The sequence below is a fragment of the Dicentrarchus labrax genome, unplaced genomic scaffold (genome assembly GCF_905237075.1).
Source record: "Dicentrarchus labrax unplaced genomic scaffold, dlabrax2021, whole genome shotgun sequence".
Lineage (NCBI taxonomy): Eukaryota > Metazoa > Chordata > Actinopteri > Moronidae > Dicentrarchus > Dicentrarchus labrax.
This window is the reverse complement of record NW_026136724.1, coordinates 14,908,255-14,925,438: the sequence shown is the minus strand read 5'-3', so window position 1 is coordinate 14,925,438 and position 17,184 is coordinate 14,908,255. Positions and strand designations below refer to the sequence as shown.

At 41.6% G+C, this 17,184-nt stretch overlaps 1 protein-coding gene across 1 annotated transcript in view; it reads right to left on the bottom strand.

Annotated features, from left to right (window-relative positions):
* Positions 1 to 242: 242 nt before the first annotated feature.
* The window catches only part of snd1 (staphylococcal nuclease and tudor domain containing 1), a 166,175-nt gene continuing 149,233 nt past the window's right edge, over positions 243 to 17,184 (bottom strand). The window contains exons 22-24 of the mRNA XM_051392438.1: positions 16,734 to 16,937; positions 3,205 to 3,249; positions 243 to 1,261 (exon numbers count right to left, since the gene is read on the bottom strand). Of these exons, the coding sequence (XP_051248398.1) occupies positions 1,196 to 1,261; positions 3,205 to 3,249; positions 16,734 to 16,937 (315 nt within the window). The 3' untranslated portion in view covers positions 243 to 1,195. The remainder of the gene's footprint in view (positions 1,262 to 3,204; positions 3,250 to 16,733; positions 16,938 to 17,184) is intronic.

Sequence of the window (17,184 nt, the reverse complement as noted above, 5' to 3'; positions counted from 1 at the left end):
ACTGCCAAGCTTTTAGTCAGAGGCCTTCGCCAGAGTGTTTTCGTTTTACAGGTAACAAAACCTTTTATGTTTTTTTAAGAGTACCTTTCTACTTTGGTACAAATGGTTTATTAAAATCAAACATCCAAACTCAAATTCTGAGAAGAACTTGTAGACCTCATTGTCGGTACCTGAACCATGGGCCGTCTATTCATTTGAGAGAGAGAAAAAAAAAATTAAATCATAAAATTAAAACAAAACACTTTTAGTTTGCTTATTTTTATTCAGCAGATTTTTAATAGAATGCAAAGGTCCATTATGTGGAAACAAATTCAAACACTGTTTCTGCTATGGCATACAGAGACAGAAAGAGAAGAGACTGCCCAAGACAGGATCATAACCATTATTAGGATGTAAACTTTACAGAAGGAGATAGAGAGATGATAAAATGCCACGTGATGGCATCAATGTTTACTGGTCATAAAAGTGTGACATAGTGAATAAACGACAAAACACTCCCCACAAAAACATCTGCAAATGTCATCATCACACAGATATACATTGAAGACAAAAATAAACTCATCCTTTTTTTTGTCTGTGTGGCTCCACCTACAGTATTTCTCTAAAATAAATCCATTTACACTTTTCAACATATCCTCACATTTACATGAAATTTATTAGGGAAGCATTTGTTTTTCAAAAATCAAGCGTCTCCCCCAAACACCCAGTCCCTTCCTGTACAGAGGAAAGCAGGGATTGGGCTAGAGCATAAGAGAGCAAAGAGAACATGATTGGCTGAAACACATACGCAAGTAAGTATCATAATTATTTTCATTCACACAGGAAGTCTGCTGAAAAGGTAACATGGCAAATAACACAGATTGGCAATAGTGCAGGCTGCTTGAGCTGGCAGTAGCCCATTGGGAAAGTAAAGGATGAATAGAAAGTGATTCTCACATGATTCTTTTTTTTCATTTTTTATTTTAGCATTGCATGCTTTTTTTTGGAGCTACAGGGGCTAGCTGGAGAAGAGAAGTCAGGACCATAGGGATGAAATGTCAAATAAAAAAAGTGAGTCAATGCTTGTCGTTTAGTTTTTTCGTCATTTATTTATTTTGTCTTCTGTCCAAAACGTCACTCGCCGTCCATGTTGGTCTTTGGAATGGTGTTGATAGGATGGTCGGTTTTGTGTTTTGCCATTTTTTCAAAAAATTTTTTAACGCCTGTAACCGAACTCGTCGGCATCGTCAGCGCGGAAATCTCCGTAGCGCCAAATGTTGAGCTGGTGGGGAAGACAGAGACAGATTTTATTGACCATAATGAAACAAATAACCATAAAATGCGGTTATGTTCCCAATTGCTTTGAATGGGTCTTCAATAACCTCTGTAGCACATTAACGTTAAATGGTCAAGAGAAAAAAAAAGGGGAGAGTGGGAGGGGGACAGAAAGCCACAATGCAATGCAGAGAGAAGAGAGAGAGAGAGAGAGAGAGAGAGAGAGAGAGAGAGAGAGAGAGAGAGAGAGAGAGAGAGAGAGAGAGAGAGAGATCACTGCTTTTACAGCCGGGTGCAAAGGCGCCCGCATCATCGTCATCATCATCACCATTTAATCCAACTCTTTGTGCTTGCCCATCCAAGCTGGAGGCCCACAATGCCTCAAATACCACCCAGACTATTACTTCTCCTATTCCATTACATTCACATTCCCGCATCGCCTCATAAACCATCACATGCGTTTTCTAGCTAAATGTCGCCTTTATTACAATGCTGTTGGCAAAGTGTGTGTGTGTGTGTGTGTGTGTCTGTGTGTATAGTTTGGAGCAGCATCCAGTGTGGTATTAGTTATTTAAATGTGATAGAAATTGTGCAGTCTCAGGGGTGTTAGTGTGCGTGTGTGTACAAGGGTCTGTGTCTGTGTCTGTGTGGAATGTTTCTTTTTCTGGCACTCAGAAGCATGCACGCTCAGCTGTTAATGCTGTGATTCATAGCTAATTAGCGACTGTGCTAATTAGCACTAGTTATTAGGATGAATGAATGAATGAAGCCATTTGTACGTATTGCCATTTCCCGTCTCTCACTTCGCTGCCTTTTTTCTCCTCCTCCCCGACACCCTGAAAACATGGTAGTGACTCCAATTGTGATTGGAGTCAATTCCACCTCTGACTGGCTCATTGTCTGAGCATGCTGCATAACTAGCGGGTAAATAGAAGAGCACAGGAGGGACGGCTTCCTCTAGGATTTTGAGCCATCTTGCTTGACATTTACATGGGTAGAAACAAAACAAAATCCTAGTGTCTGTGCAAGTTGGCAGGGTTCTTATGAAAGGCACTGCAAATATGAACAAACACTTTCCTGTCAACGAAAAAAAAAAAGTTATCCGGCTTTTGTCAACAGGGCTCTGACACTTTAGTCTTTAGCTCAGGCTATAAGACAATGACGTCTATTATTATTTCTTAAAGAATATCTTAAAAATAGATCGCAAACATGTCGTTTTATTTAAAAAGGCTAAATAATTTAGCACGTTACTCAAGCAGCAGTAAATGGGAGATTTGCGCAGCAGGATGGTGATCGACACTCTTGGTGACGCGTTAAATTCGACCAATGAAGGAACATTTTACTCAGTGTAAAGGTGCAGCTCGTTCATGTGTTTCCAATAGTTTTTAGAAGATCTTTCATGTACTTGGTATTAAACTACCGATGCTCTATTCCATTATTATGCCGCCAGTTTCAGTCTGACTGCCCAGACAGTTTACTAGGCTCAGACAAAGAACGGTGTTGTGTCAAAGCTCTGTGACTAGTGTGTGTGTGTGTGTGTGTGTGTGTGTGTGTGTGTTATGTGCTGCCTTCTATTTATTTTCCATATTTTTCCCATTCTCTCTCTTTCTATCCCCACTGTACACATTTGCACACATCCCCACCCCCATTTTCACAGTATGGACCTGCACAGACTGTGGGCAGCAATCCATATGAGACAATGGTGACTGCCAATGTAATGTGTCACATCTTGAGAGAGCGATAGAGAGAGAAAGAAGCAAAGAGAAAAGACACTTTCTCCCTGGTAGTTGGTGTAGGAAAGTAATTAGTGTTGTCATGTATTCTTGTTTTGGCAATATCAGATTTCTTACTGAGAGGCAGGCAAACCACACACATTATAAGGAGGAGGCGACAGAGGAGGCGATGAAAAGAGAGGGAAAGATTTGGAAGGATTTGGATGAAGTGACTTACCCTGGCACTCTTGGCAGATTCTTGACTGTTCAGGTACTCTGTCACCTAGGGCAGAAAGAAAAGAGTCATTAGCATATCACATCACTGCGTCACATGTAGGATTTTAAAGGATTAAGGTGAATCAATGCATCCTTTCAACCTCCTCTGCCCCTGGAGACATTTCTTTTACCTGCTTACATGGAAATTCACAAGTTTTTTCAGAAGGGCACTTGGTCCCCCCCCCCTAGCAACACTGGATTGTAAGGAACACAGTGTTCTCTGAAGATCAACAGGAGCAATATAACACACATAGACAGAGTGGTTATGTCACTGCGGGGGATGTGGAACGCACTAACATGTGAAGGGAGCATACGGAGCGCAGAACGCCACATTATGGCTCACTGTTGGGGTCATTGCTTTATCCGTCGTGTGCAGGGCATCACTTTGCGCTTCATGCTACACCTCACACTAGCAAAGCCACTCGAGATGAGAGGCTCTCATACCCCCCTCGTGCCTGCTGGCCTCGGGCCAACACCTTGCTGGTTTGTAGCAGCGATTTATAATCAAGTGCATTCACAGGACGCCTTAAGGGAGCTACTAGCTAAAAGGGGGTGAGCCCCAAGTTCCACCTGTGTTTCACAGAGAAAAAAATGAGTTCTATTGTACAGTAGTAAACAGGTTGCATGTTTGTGAAATAGTCTTCCATAGAAAGTATTCTGATGTCTGCCAGTAGTATCCTATGTAACTTCTGAAAGAACAAATAATACACACTTCCTATTATAAATGAAAAGTTGATTTCAAAGCTTCAGATGGTCTGATATAGCACTCCAACTCATGATAATTTTCATTTTTGATTAATCAACAGATTACTCATTTGATTAAATCAATTAATCATTTGGCCTAAAAAATGACCCAAATTAGGGAAAAATGCCCCTCCCAATCTCCCTCAGTCCACGGTGAGACACCAACTACCTTGTTTTGTTTTTTTTCACCAGACAAAACCCAACCAAGATCAATAAGCAATTATATTAAACAAAGAAAAGCAGCAAATGCTCAAATTTGGAAAGCTGGTGCCAGTGAGTGTTTTTTGCTTGAAAAATGACTTAAAATATTTATCGATTCGCAAAATAGTTGCAAATTCTTATTTTTCAGTTCTGATATGACCAGTAGCTTACAGTTACATGTTAGCACACTTTAAGTAGATTATATATATATATATATTATATATATATATATATATATATATATATATATATATATATATATATATAGATAGTATAGTAATATACAATTGACATCACAGAATCAGTTTTCTAACTTTGACTCTTTCTACTTATATGCTATTGTTACTCAGCATTTTAGAATTACCTTTAATTTAGCATTATCATTACTTGCCTTTTTGTTAGCAATGGTTACACAGGCTTTTTTTAAATCCTCATTATGTCTCCTTATCAATCTGTCTATAAGCAGAATATCTAAAAGCATGGAACTATAAAGCTATTACATATTATCCTGAGTGACAATATAATATATGTAATTGTGTAATGTATAAGCACTCATTTAACATTTCACAATTGTGCACGTCCGTTAGGTTGTCGTCATGTTGGCCAGTAACTAAACCCACACACATTTCATGTAATGTGGTCTTATTTCATACATTTTAGTCTAAACTTTCTCTTCAAGGGTCTGATAAAGGAACTTTGTATAAATATATATACACACAAGTGCAGGAGTTTTTATTCTTATTCAACGTATGCTGCCCCCAAATCCACCTGCCACATGTATACAGATGTGATACACACATGCTAGTTTTTCCATAATCATCAGGATTACCCGCACTTTAGGAAGCATTCAGTTCTCTAATTAATATTTGTTCAGTAAAATGCAGTCCTTTGTTTTAGCTTTACATGAAGAACTGGACCTACATAATATGGACATAGTGAGTACAGAGAGGATATAAAAGAGTTGGAGGAAGAGAGAGGAGGGAGCCAATGTGCAGTGTTGAGCATATTGACTGCTTCTGCTAGAACAGCCATTTAGCCTCGTTGAATGAACCAGTGATGAGTCATAGGGCAGGGTGTGTGTGTGTGTTTGTGTGGTGGTGGTGGTGGGGGGGAGGGTGCAGAGACAGAGTGTTGAGTGAGGCAGTGTTTGGCTAGATAGGTACAATGTAAGTGGATGTATGGACCTTGGAAAGCTCAAGCAACAGACCCTCTGAGTGGAGTTGGAGCTGGAGTGGATACAGAGTGAAAACTCTACACAGATCTCACAGAACTCAAGGCCTTCACTAACAGTTCACCTCACATCGACCATGTTTAACCCTGTCCACCCACACCACTCACATCCTACCTGTGAATGAGGGAAGTATAGTTCTGTAAGTTGTGCATAAAATGCGTGTGCATTTGAATGTGTTTATAGTTTGCTGGATTTGGATAAGCAGGTCAGACTTCACAGGAAATATTAGCATGACGGTCAAAAACAAAACAAGACAAAGAAAGTCACTTGAAAGAAGCAAAGAAGAATCTTTGTGTTCTTGCAATGGATTCAACTGTGCACCATCTTTTGTTTCCTATTATAGGAGCAGATGAGCTAGCTTTCACACTCAGACGCACACACACCAGAAACAAGGATGCCAGATGTTGAAAACTGTCGAGGGTAGATGGGGCTCTGGAGTTTAATTGCTTAGCTAGCTTGTGCACATAGGTTGATTTGATAGCTACGCTGCACATGGCACCGCCAAGATAACAGACCTGCAGCTGGATCGTACAGCCACTCTGTCTAAGGCGGTGCACGTGTGAGTGTGTGGCTGGGGAAAGTGCAGTGGCTGCACGAGTCATCCATCAAAGCCAACTAAAGGAGAGATTTTTTGGAAGGCATTGGGATATGGCATCTTGGTCCCATCAGGCAGATGTCACCATATGGAAGACCCAGCCGACGATATTTCTCGGATGCACAAAAGGCCAGTGATGCCATTTGGGCTTTGGAGGGGAGCTATCAGTGCCTGTAGGAGTTTTAGCTGTCTTTGCTAGTGCTGCTCTTGGAAAGCTAAGAGGGGACTAAAATTATTTGGAAGAGAGGTTTCATATCTGCCAAAGTGGATATAACAATATTTGAACTGAAAAGAGAAAAATTACATTTGAGAGAAAAATGGCAAACTAGGAATATAGACCCAAGCTCAACAAAGGAAATATAAAAATATATCCAGACTTCACTTTTGCCAAACTCTACGCAGCCGAGAGCCTGCATCCAAATGCAAAGCATTCTGTGAGAGATGCTAAGTCAAGAGCACTACAGCACAATATGCACAGATGATACGCTGCCATATTGGAACTATCGCGGTGAGCCTCTTTGTACTCTGGTCGGGGGGGTGCCTTTCCTGGCTCGCCCTCATCTTTCACTGTTCTGCTCACTTCAGCTCAGTGTAACACAACAGCCAATCAGTGTGCAGCTGAACACCGATGATGACTGCCTTTGGATTCTGAACAGCTCCATGTATCCTGTCCCGGATCTTTCTTTCATAGCTTTTCTATTGGCTCCAGTAGGGAGGCATAATGGCTCATTTGCGAGACAAACAGAAGCAAGACTCATCTGGAGATGACTTTAAGTGGCAAAAGGAAAGCAACGTTAAATACGGAGGGGGTATGATACTGGATTGTCAGGAAGAAAAAAAAAAGTTCCAGCAAAGCAAAGGAGAAAGATCAACAAGGAAGACGCTTAAAGCTGATTATATGGAAGAGGAGAAGACTATGAAACACAACACAAAGGAGGATAATGAATGAGGGGACAAGGAAAAGAAGATGCCGTGTTTGGAGGGGGTTTGGGTGGCAGAAGGCAGCGGGTGACAGCGTGCTTTTCTGGATGACCCTACAGAGCTCCCATATGCCAGACAGATGCCATGTTTGGTGAGCAGTGGCCATGGACACTGGCAGTAGTGGAGAATATGCTGTTCGGCTAAGGAGGATTGCTGCTTGTGTGGGAGTGTCCCTGAATGCGTGTGATTACTTCCCAGCATCCATTTTACTGCGCTCAGAATCTGCAACGTGCAACAAAACTACTATCAGGATTTTTAACTGATTACAGAAGTCAATTTATTGTAATTTCACACCAACAGTTCACGTTTTAATCAATTTATCAGTGCATTCTGAGAAAACAACTCTCTTGACACTCCATGCACACGCAGGAAAAATAAATGATTTACAACTACTGTCTGAGTCAGTTTGTATGCCAGCAGGTAACTTTGTAGTTGCAGAGTTGGTGGGAGACTTTGTGTACGTGTGATGCTTTTTGTAAGATGAACGACAGGTGGTGCGGGTCTGGTGTTTTGGCACTAGTCGGTGTGTCTGCCTGGCTGTGAATCTGTCTGCCTGAGAGTGAGAGAGTGAGACCGTGCATTTTACCGCGCTGGCCGGCACATGCCATGCCCAGGTGGTGTTCTGGTAAGCATGGTGTGAAAGTGATCAGATCTGAGCGATAGCTAATGTGGCAGCTTTTTGACAGGTTGTGCGCGTCTGGTGCGTAGGTGAGCCTCTCTCTCTCTCTTTTTTTTTTTTTATTTCACAGCATGCAAAAAATGCTAAGTGAAACCAGATTTTGGATGGCGTGCATATGAAAAGCAAGTGACTAATCAAAGTTTCAGTGCCTGGTGTGCTCTCTGGGTCCTTTGCTGCCTAGATGGGATGTCAGACGACGTAAAAACCACTCGAGTGGAAAGGGAACAATGAGGCTTGCCCTCCATGCATGTTGAGCTTTTCTCATTAACAGCAATGACGATCAGACGCAGCCTCCCAGACACGAGTAGTCACACTACAACCACAAAAAAAAACTACCACTAACTCCCTTTTATTTCTTTGTTTCTGCATTGTTCTTGTTTTGTTGTACTGTTCTCTCAATCCTCATTACATCTCGTTTCACTCTTTCTCTGACTGCCATCTCTGCCGCCTTTTGACTCCACTGAAAGCAGAAAACTCTGCATAAGACAGGTCGTCGTTGTCAGAGCGTTTGCTGGAACATAATGGCTTTTATGTCTGTAACTCACACTGTTTCAAGTTGAGTGTACTTGGCTGAGCTTTGGATTGTAGTCCTAAGAGATGTCTCTTATTGAACATGCCAGTGCATGAATACTGCATGGCAGACAGAGAGGAGGCCACGGTTTTGGGAAACTCTCTTCAGAGTTTTCATTGTATAAATGGTTTGATAGGGAAAGGCTCGTCACATAAGCACCATAGCTAACCAGGCAGCGAATCCTCGAAGACTTGTGTGTGAATGGGAGGGAGAGACAAGTTTGTGTGTTTGAGCAAATTAATGATTAAAAGATTGACATTGACTTCAGGGATTTATAACTTTACATGCCCAAAAGAAAAAAGAAAATCCAGGAATGAACCAAAAGAGGGTGCTAATTGAATTCAATAACAGAAACATTTGTGAGAAAATGAACCATCTTTTTTTAATTACTTGTATAATCAGCAGCTGATTTGCATGCGCTGCCCATTTTTCTCTTCACGTTCTATCGCTGGAAGCATTTTCTGAGTCGATGATGCAAGAGAACCTTGTTTACTGTAAACTGCCGCGATCAGTCTTCTTTTTGCAGAAAATAACTTTTGGATACGCTTGGACTTCACTTTAAGTTAAAATCAGTTTACAGCAGTCTGCTCCTTCACAGAAAATCTGGGTATTTTTTGTGGAAACCTGTACATCATGTGTATGAGTGTCACTGTCCCTATCTGAGGTACACTGGGATTACGCCATGTTGCACACTGGTCCCCCCAGCATGGCTGTCGGAGGAGATCAGGCGCTTTGGAGGGAACGTGGCATGACAAGCCCACCAGCATGAGTTCATAGAGTTAAGGAGGACGCACACATGTAAAACACGTGCACACACGCACACAACAAATACATGGGCTAACAACAGATATCACCGAGAACATTCTCCAGTGCTATCCCAGGGGCACTGGAAAGAAAACAAGTCTTATGTAAACACTAATGTATCGTAGAAATACATCTCTCACACACACACACAAACACACACACACACATAAACACACACTTTTATATAGGCTGCATTAAGAGTTTGCTCTTCTTTTTCTCTCTCCTGTGAGGTCACACAACTCAAAATAATCTAAGTTTGAACAATGTGGTGCCTCCACTCCCTCCCCAACTGTCCTCTACTCACCCCCGGGGTGTGTGTGTGTGTGAGGGCGGATATAGTGTGTAACTGTGTGACTGTATGTGTGTGTGTACATCTGCAGAAGATGGAATGGCATTTGGGAAGTGGCGCGTGTCAGCTAGGACATGTCAAAAGGGCCCTCAGAGCAGTGGCAGCAGGGGAGGCAACCGTCTGTGCAAGTGAGTGTGTATGTGAGTGTGTGTGCAGTCAATAACAGGGGAGCAGAAAATGTCCATTAAAAGGCCCCATCTCTAACTCTACTTGTAAATTAGGTATTGAGCCATTGGCGGGGAGCGGTCATGCTGTCACACAACCATGAAGCTCAGTGAGTGTGTGTGTGTGTGTGTGTGTGTGTGTGTGTGTGTGTGTGTGTGTGTGTGTGTTTATATGTGCCCTGTGGTGTTTTTTTGGGATGAGGTGGGGGGTTCTTGATGGGGTGTGACAGGCGTTGAGGGTTGAACAGTGAGGGCAGTGACCTAAAAGTCAGTCAATTGGTGGTCTGGATGCGGCTAAAAGCCATTTACAGATGACACGGTGAAGAATTTTTGGGTGGAAACAATGAGAACCTGATCAACAGGATACTGTCACTGTTTCTACCCGAACACATGAATTCCAAATTGTTTTGTTGATTTTTTTTGGATGCAATTTTTGTTGTCTATTACTTTGCTGGATGTGTTCTCTCAGATATTGCACATTTGCATTTTTCTTGTTTTCCTCCTCTCTTCATTTCAAATAAATAGTTAAAATTGAAATGAGGGACCCCCCACATACATGTACTATGTTCGTCCTCTCTGCTTGGGGACAGCTCATAAGCGACCACAGTGATGCTACTACATGAAATGCTGTTTGCCCACGAGGCCTCATTTTGTTACAGTGAACCCACTGTATGGAAACACCAACATTCCCACGAGGCACATCATCAGAGTCCAAACCAGTGCCTTAACTGTATGACAACAGCAGACTGCATTACATGAGCCACCTTACTGGGGGAGTATGTGTACCAAACAGCACAATTGCACTTTGATAAATGGAACAACCCATCCCTGGAGGCATCCTGTGTATGTGTGAGCCTCCTTCCTGATTTCCTGTATGGATTCCCCACACGCAGCTGTAGGTGTGACTACACTTCTAAGCACGCCATTTCATCTTCATCTACAGTTTCAACCCTCATTAACACAATTACCGTGCAATGCAATCAGCGACACTGGGGACTCTAACTGCAAGCTGGAAGAGAACTACACTACCCATGAGGCAGTTTATGTGAAAAGAATTGTATAAATAAAAAAATACCTGAATCTCATGTGAGGCACCACTTAAAGGATGCCCTTCTGGCTTCTCAAAGCTACTTAAAAGGCCTCTGCTCAACATTCATACATAAAAAGCAAGGCCTCAGTGTGAATACAGCAACAATACAGGGAAAGAAGATAAAAGAAAAGAAAGAAAACTACATTTCCCAGGAGGCTGCCGGGTAATTAAAGATTCCAGGACTCTCATCTGCAGTTTTCACTCTTAGGGAGCAACCTCACAGCTGTTTTCCCCATAGCCCTCTGCTCTCACACACACACACACACACACACACACACACACACACACACACACACACACACACACACACACACACACACACACACACACACACACACACACACACACACACACACTTTAATAAAGATCTTAAGCATGTCTTTATAAACATTTGCGTAAGGTGTGTGAATATTCTTCTTTATCTCTTCAGAAGGGAACAAAAAGGAAACTAGGCATAGGTCGATACAGCAAACTTCATCACTGTTGGTGATTGATAATAATTGCGCTGGCGAGGGAGTGACAGACACCTCCGTGTTTGTAATTGACTTATAATTAGCAAACAGGAGATTATTAGCTTGTAACGCTAATGCACTTTGGGGGGCTAGCACCGATGTCAGTCGAGTTGACTGGGCGAGACGCTTTGCACCCGGTGGCCTGCCAGAGTTGGAATTAGTCATGTTGTTGGCGGCTGCTGACAGAAAACACTGTTGAGGAGCAGCAGAGCACAAAAGATAGTGCTTCCAACCACACAGCCATCTTCCAATTGAGCTGTCATGACAGACTCATTTCAGCTACATCTGCGACAAAAAAATATCATGTCTGAGTCTTTGTGTGTTGGTCAAAGATAGCTGCTGCAGGCACTTTTTACTTGTGTGCCCAATCAGGTAGAAAGACAAATCTCTGGTCTATCTCTTTATCTGTTGAGTTCCCTACCCTTTTCACTTCTTCTGAAGAAACATACACAAACACAATGCACGTCTCTCTGCTGTATGCCTTCACGTAAAATTAGAAAAGACAGGCATTACTATGAACCCAGTGTGGGTTCACGGGGTAGAATCGGCTAATGCAAGTTGCAAATAATTGCAGATAACAGCATTTTAAATCATAGCTCATTATGAGGCCAACACCAGGTCTGATCTGAGTGCCTCTCCACTTTAATTCCTAGGTATTATTGTTCATCATGACATAGCGCTGAAAGACAAAATGCAAATCAAGCACAGGCAAAAGCCAAATGAGCCGCCTCCCCATCACTGTCTCAATGAAGTGCTCAAGTTCAATTTGGATAACATGAATAGCAAAGGTTGAAAAAAGAACATGGGGAGTGGAGTAAGGGTGTATGAGCGAGTGACTCTGAGTGGGAAGAAAAGTAATAATGACAGTGAAAGTGAGGGGGTGAGGGAGAAATGGAGGGTTTTAGAGGGATGGAGAGTGGAGGGGCAAGTAAACAAGAAAGAAATGATGGAGAGGAGAACACTGTAAAGATAAGAGGCGTAACAAAAGGAGAGAAGTAAGAAATGGCAGAAGTCAGGACTCTAATCAATGAGTGGAGAGACGTTCGGAGGGATGAAGGAAGAGAGAGAAGGTGTTTTAGTGAGTGAGTGCGTGCCAGTGTGGCAAGTTGCCATTCGAGCAGTGGATAGTTGATGGTGCCAGGACAATTTAAGGATGGCTTAGTATATCTACTGTGCCTGGAGGTGGAGAAGGCATGAAGTCAGTGTGTGAGTCTCAGAGGTCAGAGCAAGATAGAAGAACTCTAAATGTGGTGTGTAAAAAAAAAAAAAAAAAGAAAGAGAGAAAAGACAAAAGACTATGCCTAGTCTGTACACACACACACACACACACACACACACACACACACACACACACACACACACACACACACACACACACACACACACACACACACACACACACACACACACACACACACACACACACACACACACACACACACACACACACACACACACACACTCCAACAGGAAGTTTTATATTCCAAGTTTGGCAAACAGTCATAATTTTTGGTTGACAGAGTTGTCATATTTTAAATGTATATAACTGGAGAGATAGTTCTTCAATATGACTATACTTATAATATAGTATATATATGTATATACATATATATAAGTTATACAAGTTTTGATGAAGTCTTTACTTCTCAAATCAGTACTTTCCTGTGCTTGCTGATGCCCTATTGATTAAACTCTACACTTACTTTCATTCTCGCCATTTGTGACAGAGAAAATCAATGCACTCTTATTCATGCATTTGCTAGATGTTAAACTGAAGGGAAGAAATACTGATTTTCTTTCTCAACTCAAGAATAGCAGTTGCCAACAGGGGTTATCAAATATCACCAAATGACATGGTTGACTCTGCTCTAAATCTGGCTGTATAGCCATTAGTGTCGAGCTTTACAAACAGCTGATGTATGATACTAACATGATGGCAGCATGTATTGCACAATCTACAGAGGACAGCGTCTCTGTGCCTTAGGGAACGATAAAATTAAACAAAAAAAACAAGACACAGCCTTAAATGCTAATACACTCTTTGTGACAAGTTGAAATCTAAGAGGAACAAAGAGATGGTAGACACCAGAGATGTGTTCTGGGCCATGATGCCTTAAATACTGTAGCTACTGTATATAATGTAAAATACGTAATGTCCCTTCTGTTTCCAGTGCTGTGCTGGTGATAAATCAATGATATTGCTCACTGATGATAATCTAAATATCATAGCCTCATAAACAACACATGTCAGCTGTATGACAGATTAAAATTTATACCTTAGCATTAAATCTGCTTAATTGTCAATACAGATACAATCTGTGTGTGCACACCAAGTATGTTAAATGGGTATGCAGACATATACACTATATGGGCGCTTTGATAATAGTCTACATTTTTGGGTCATCCCATTCTGTAGGACAAAGGGTCAGTTGTACTTTAATCCCATGCTTTATCGTCCATCCCCACATCTGGGTCACTCTGTAAGTTTCCCCTCACTAAGTGCAGTATATCAATCATAATTTCCATCCACCTCCTACTTCCTCTGTTCTGGCCCTCCTCTTAATATGCCACTTCCCTCCAATCAGATAACAGCATTCATATGATCATCTATTTGCATATACTCTCACAATGGCTGTTTATCTTTTGCCATCATACTGTTGTATAGCTGCAACAATAGCTATCCATATGGTGCGCATATAGGGATTAAGACAGAAATGCACTTGAAAAAAGAAATAAACCCCCCAAATGGACGAATATCCCTCTCTACTTTCCCTCTCTTGGGACAATGCCATCCTCAAAGACTGGTGTTAACCTTCAGTGCACTTATGACTGACTACTGATAGTCAGTGAAGTGCCAGTGAACATTACAGCCCATCTGTTACGCAATGCATAGCACTAGAGTAGAGATTACAATGACCATGTTCCAATCCCCTGGAATGGATAATGAATAAAGAATAGAGCTAAAATGGAGCAGATAGGAAGGACAAAAGTCACTTTTACAAGGAGGGTAAGAGTCTGGATGAGTGAGAAGAGAGAAAGAGTATGGGGTGAGCCAGCTGGGATACTACACTATCAAAGGCTTGAGGGAAACTTTCTATAAAAGAGGGGAAGAATAGGGGCATGGATCCAGAGGTCAACAAAAGGTTGTATCTTAGAAAATGTTTTGGCTCTACTGCCTGCGCAAGATAACATTTTCTGTTGTTGCACCAGCAGCCGCTGCAGTGCAGCTCATGAATCTTTGAGCCAGAAATGCACCTTCATCCAAAGCAGCATACAAAATGCACATCAAATAGAGACTGGTGACACTGAAAGCAGCACCTCATCACAACAGGTTTAATTTGTAAGGAAAATAATTTCACTGTCCATTTTAGGTCTGCCATTCAATTCAGTTAAACTATTTTCTAAATCAACCAACAGTTATAAAATGTCTATAAAATGTGACATCTTTAAATGTATTGTTTTGTCTGACCAATGGTCCAAAAGACAAAGTTATTAAATGTACTAGACAAAGAACAGCAGCAACTTCTTAAATTTGAGATGCTTAAATGTAAATTTTTTTAGTTTAGCTTGAACAATGACTTGAATAATAATTTGTCAACACTGTAACATTAATTTCAAAAAGTTTTGTCATCCTTAATAATAAGTCCAGAAAAAGAACACACATCACTGTGTGTCTGATAATATAAACTCACACATCCCTTAGCTCTAATATTCAACTTTGAGCTGGTTGATGTAGCTAGTGTATACAGCAGAACAGCAGTCTATCGAATAAGCCCACACATTCTATGAATCAGAAGCACATTCATTCTATTTAGAGGTTTGAAAAGTGGCCTAATCACACTTCAGCTTGTTCAGCTTTGAGCTGAAGCAGACTTGATGGGTGGAATTATCAACAAGAAATGCTGTGGAGCTTACTTTAACACTCACTTGTAAGCACATTGGCAACACTGTTGCTTGTTAAGCTTTTGCCAGATCAAAATATTCGTCTGTAGCCAGCAAGGAAGAAGCAAATGTTAGAGACACAGCTGTTGAATACTAAAGAGAAACCATTTGAGCCAACAACACCTACATCTGTGCAGTCTATAACCCTATTAGTTGAACGGCTGGAAGGTTTTAATCACTGTCCTTTGTCTATAGGGTCCATTACCCAGAGACTGCATTATGGTCCTTGGCTACTCTTTACAGGTCAGAGGTCAAAATACTCTTACAATGATGCACACTGCTTTATTGACTGACTGTGAGGTGGGAAGTGCTTTTTTCGGTTTAGTGTGCAAAAATGAGTCTCCATGTGTGAGAGAGTAAATTGTGTTAGAAAGAATGTCTTTACAAATGTGTTCTTCCTGCCAGCCTTTTTATGAATATACATTTTGAATGAATTATACTCTTGCGGACATAATTCTCCGTTCCTTTGTGCGTTTCAGTGTTTAAATAAATAGCAGAGTGACTAATATTGGGGTTGTGTGGAAGCGGTAATTGCAGCAGGAATAAATATCCTCCATTTTTCTTTATCTTTCATGTACAGAGTCTGCTGGGAGAATTAGCATAATGAGAGGAAAAGTAAATGAGCGACGCTTCATGGTCTGACAAAATGGCCGCCATCTGAGGCAAATTGTAGAGGTGTGCAAGTGTATATTATGTAGCTGTGGATTGACAAGCGGGGAGAGGTACGACGTCTCTGGTGCTACAGTGTTCACAATGCAAAAGCTACAGGCATTTCCTGTAATACTAGCTTTCATTTATCAAAAATAATCTATACATGACAAACTGAGGTGGAAACGAGTGGGTAGATGCATGCTAGCATGGAAATGGCAATTATTGGACTGTCTGTAAGACATAGGCGGCATATGGACCTTTTAACATTAAATAATTCACAAGGGACCCATTTGCCAATAAGAATGCTAAACATTTACCATGTGCTTAAAGTTAAGTAGCACCTGCTACCATTTGATCAACTGATGCCATTATTTATTTAGAACAGCGGTGGCAGAAATATTGATCTAAACTGTGCACTTCAATAACACCGTGAGCCACTGAAGAACAACAAGTAGGCAGACAAAAGTAAGTGTTTTGGAAAAGGGATACTCTGTTTTGCTGTTTGGCACAGGCCCAAAAAACAGTCAGAGTCCAGCTGGGAAATCAATTGAAAATGTACCTAAACTGACATTATGACACTCTAACTGAGTCCCCTACCTTTAATGCACCTGGAAATACAACAACAATTCAAATGTCACCCCAAGTGGAAACAACAAATCAGTCAGTCAGACTTGTTTACTAAGTGAGGATTCACAGCAAACAGAAAGTCGAATTTGGATTTTACCACAGCTTTTGGTGATATAACCAACCATGAACGCCCAGTCTACAGCCCCGGTGGGACTCAAAGTGTCATTAACTTCGACAGAGAAATGTACTTGTGGCCTTAATGTAAAAAGAAGCAATCTAGTCAGGGAGAGAAACCGCACACAATGGCATCCAACATTAGCTTTTTTGCCCTTCCTAATTCAAAGTCTTGAAATTACTTTATCTAACACTCTCTACCGCCACCAACTGTATATCCCCGTCTCTTCACTTACCATCTTCTGCAGGTGCTTCTCCTTGCGGACGTCCACCATGACCAAGCCCTCCTTGACCAGGCCCAGGCCCACATCGTCCTTGGTGTCCCCAAACTGTATTGTGACTAGTGGGCAGGTGACACCCGAGTATTCCACATTCAACAGGCACTGGCTGTTCTGGATGTCCCTCACGATGCAGTCCACCACGTCCGCACGGGCATCCTCCTAAAGAAACAGGGGTTGATAAGAGAAGAAGACAGAGGAGATGAGAGAAGGACAGACCATGGGGCAGTAATGTGTGGTTGGATCGAGGCATGAATAAAGAAGATCAAGGAGATAATGGAGAAGAAAATGAGGGGGGAAGAAAGGGGGAAAAAAAGGATAATTAGTATGTGACCACTGATGGCTCCTAAACGGATATGCATACACACACGAACATGCTATGCAGTGTCTGAAAAAGACCCTATATATT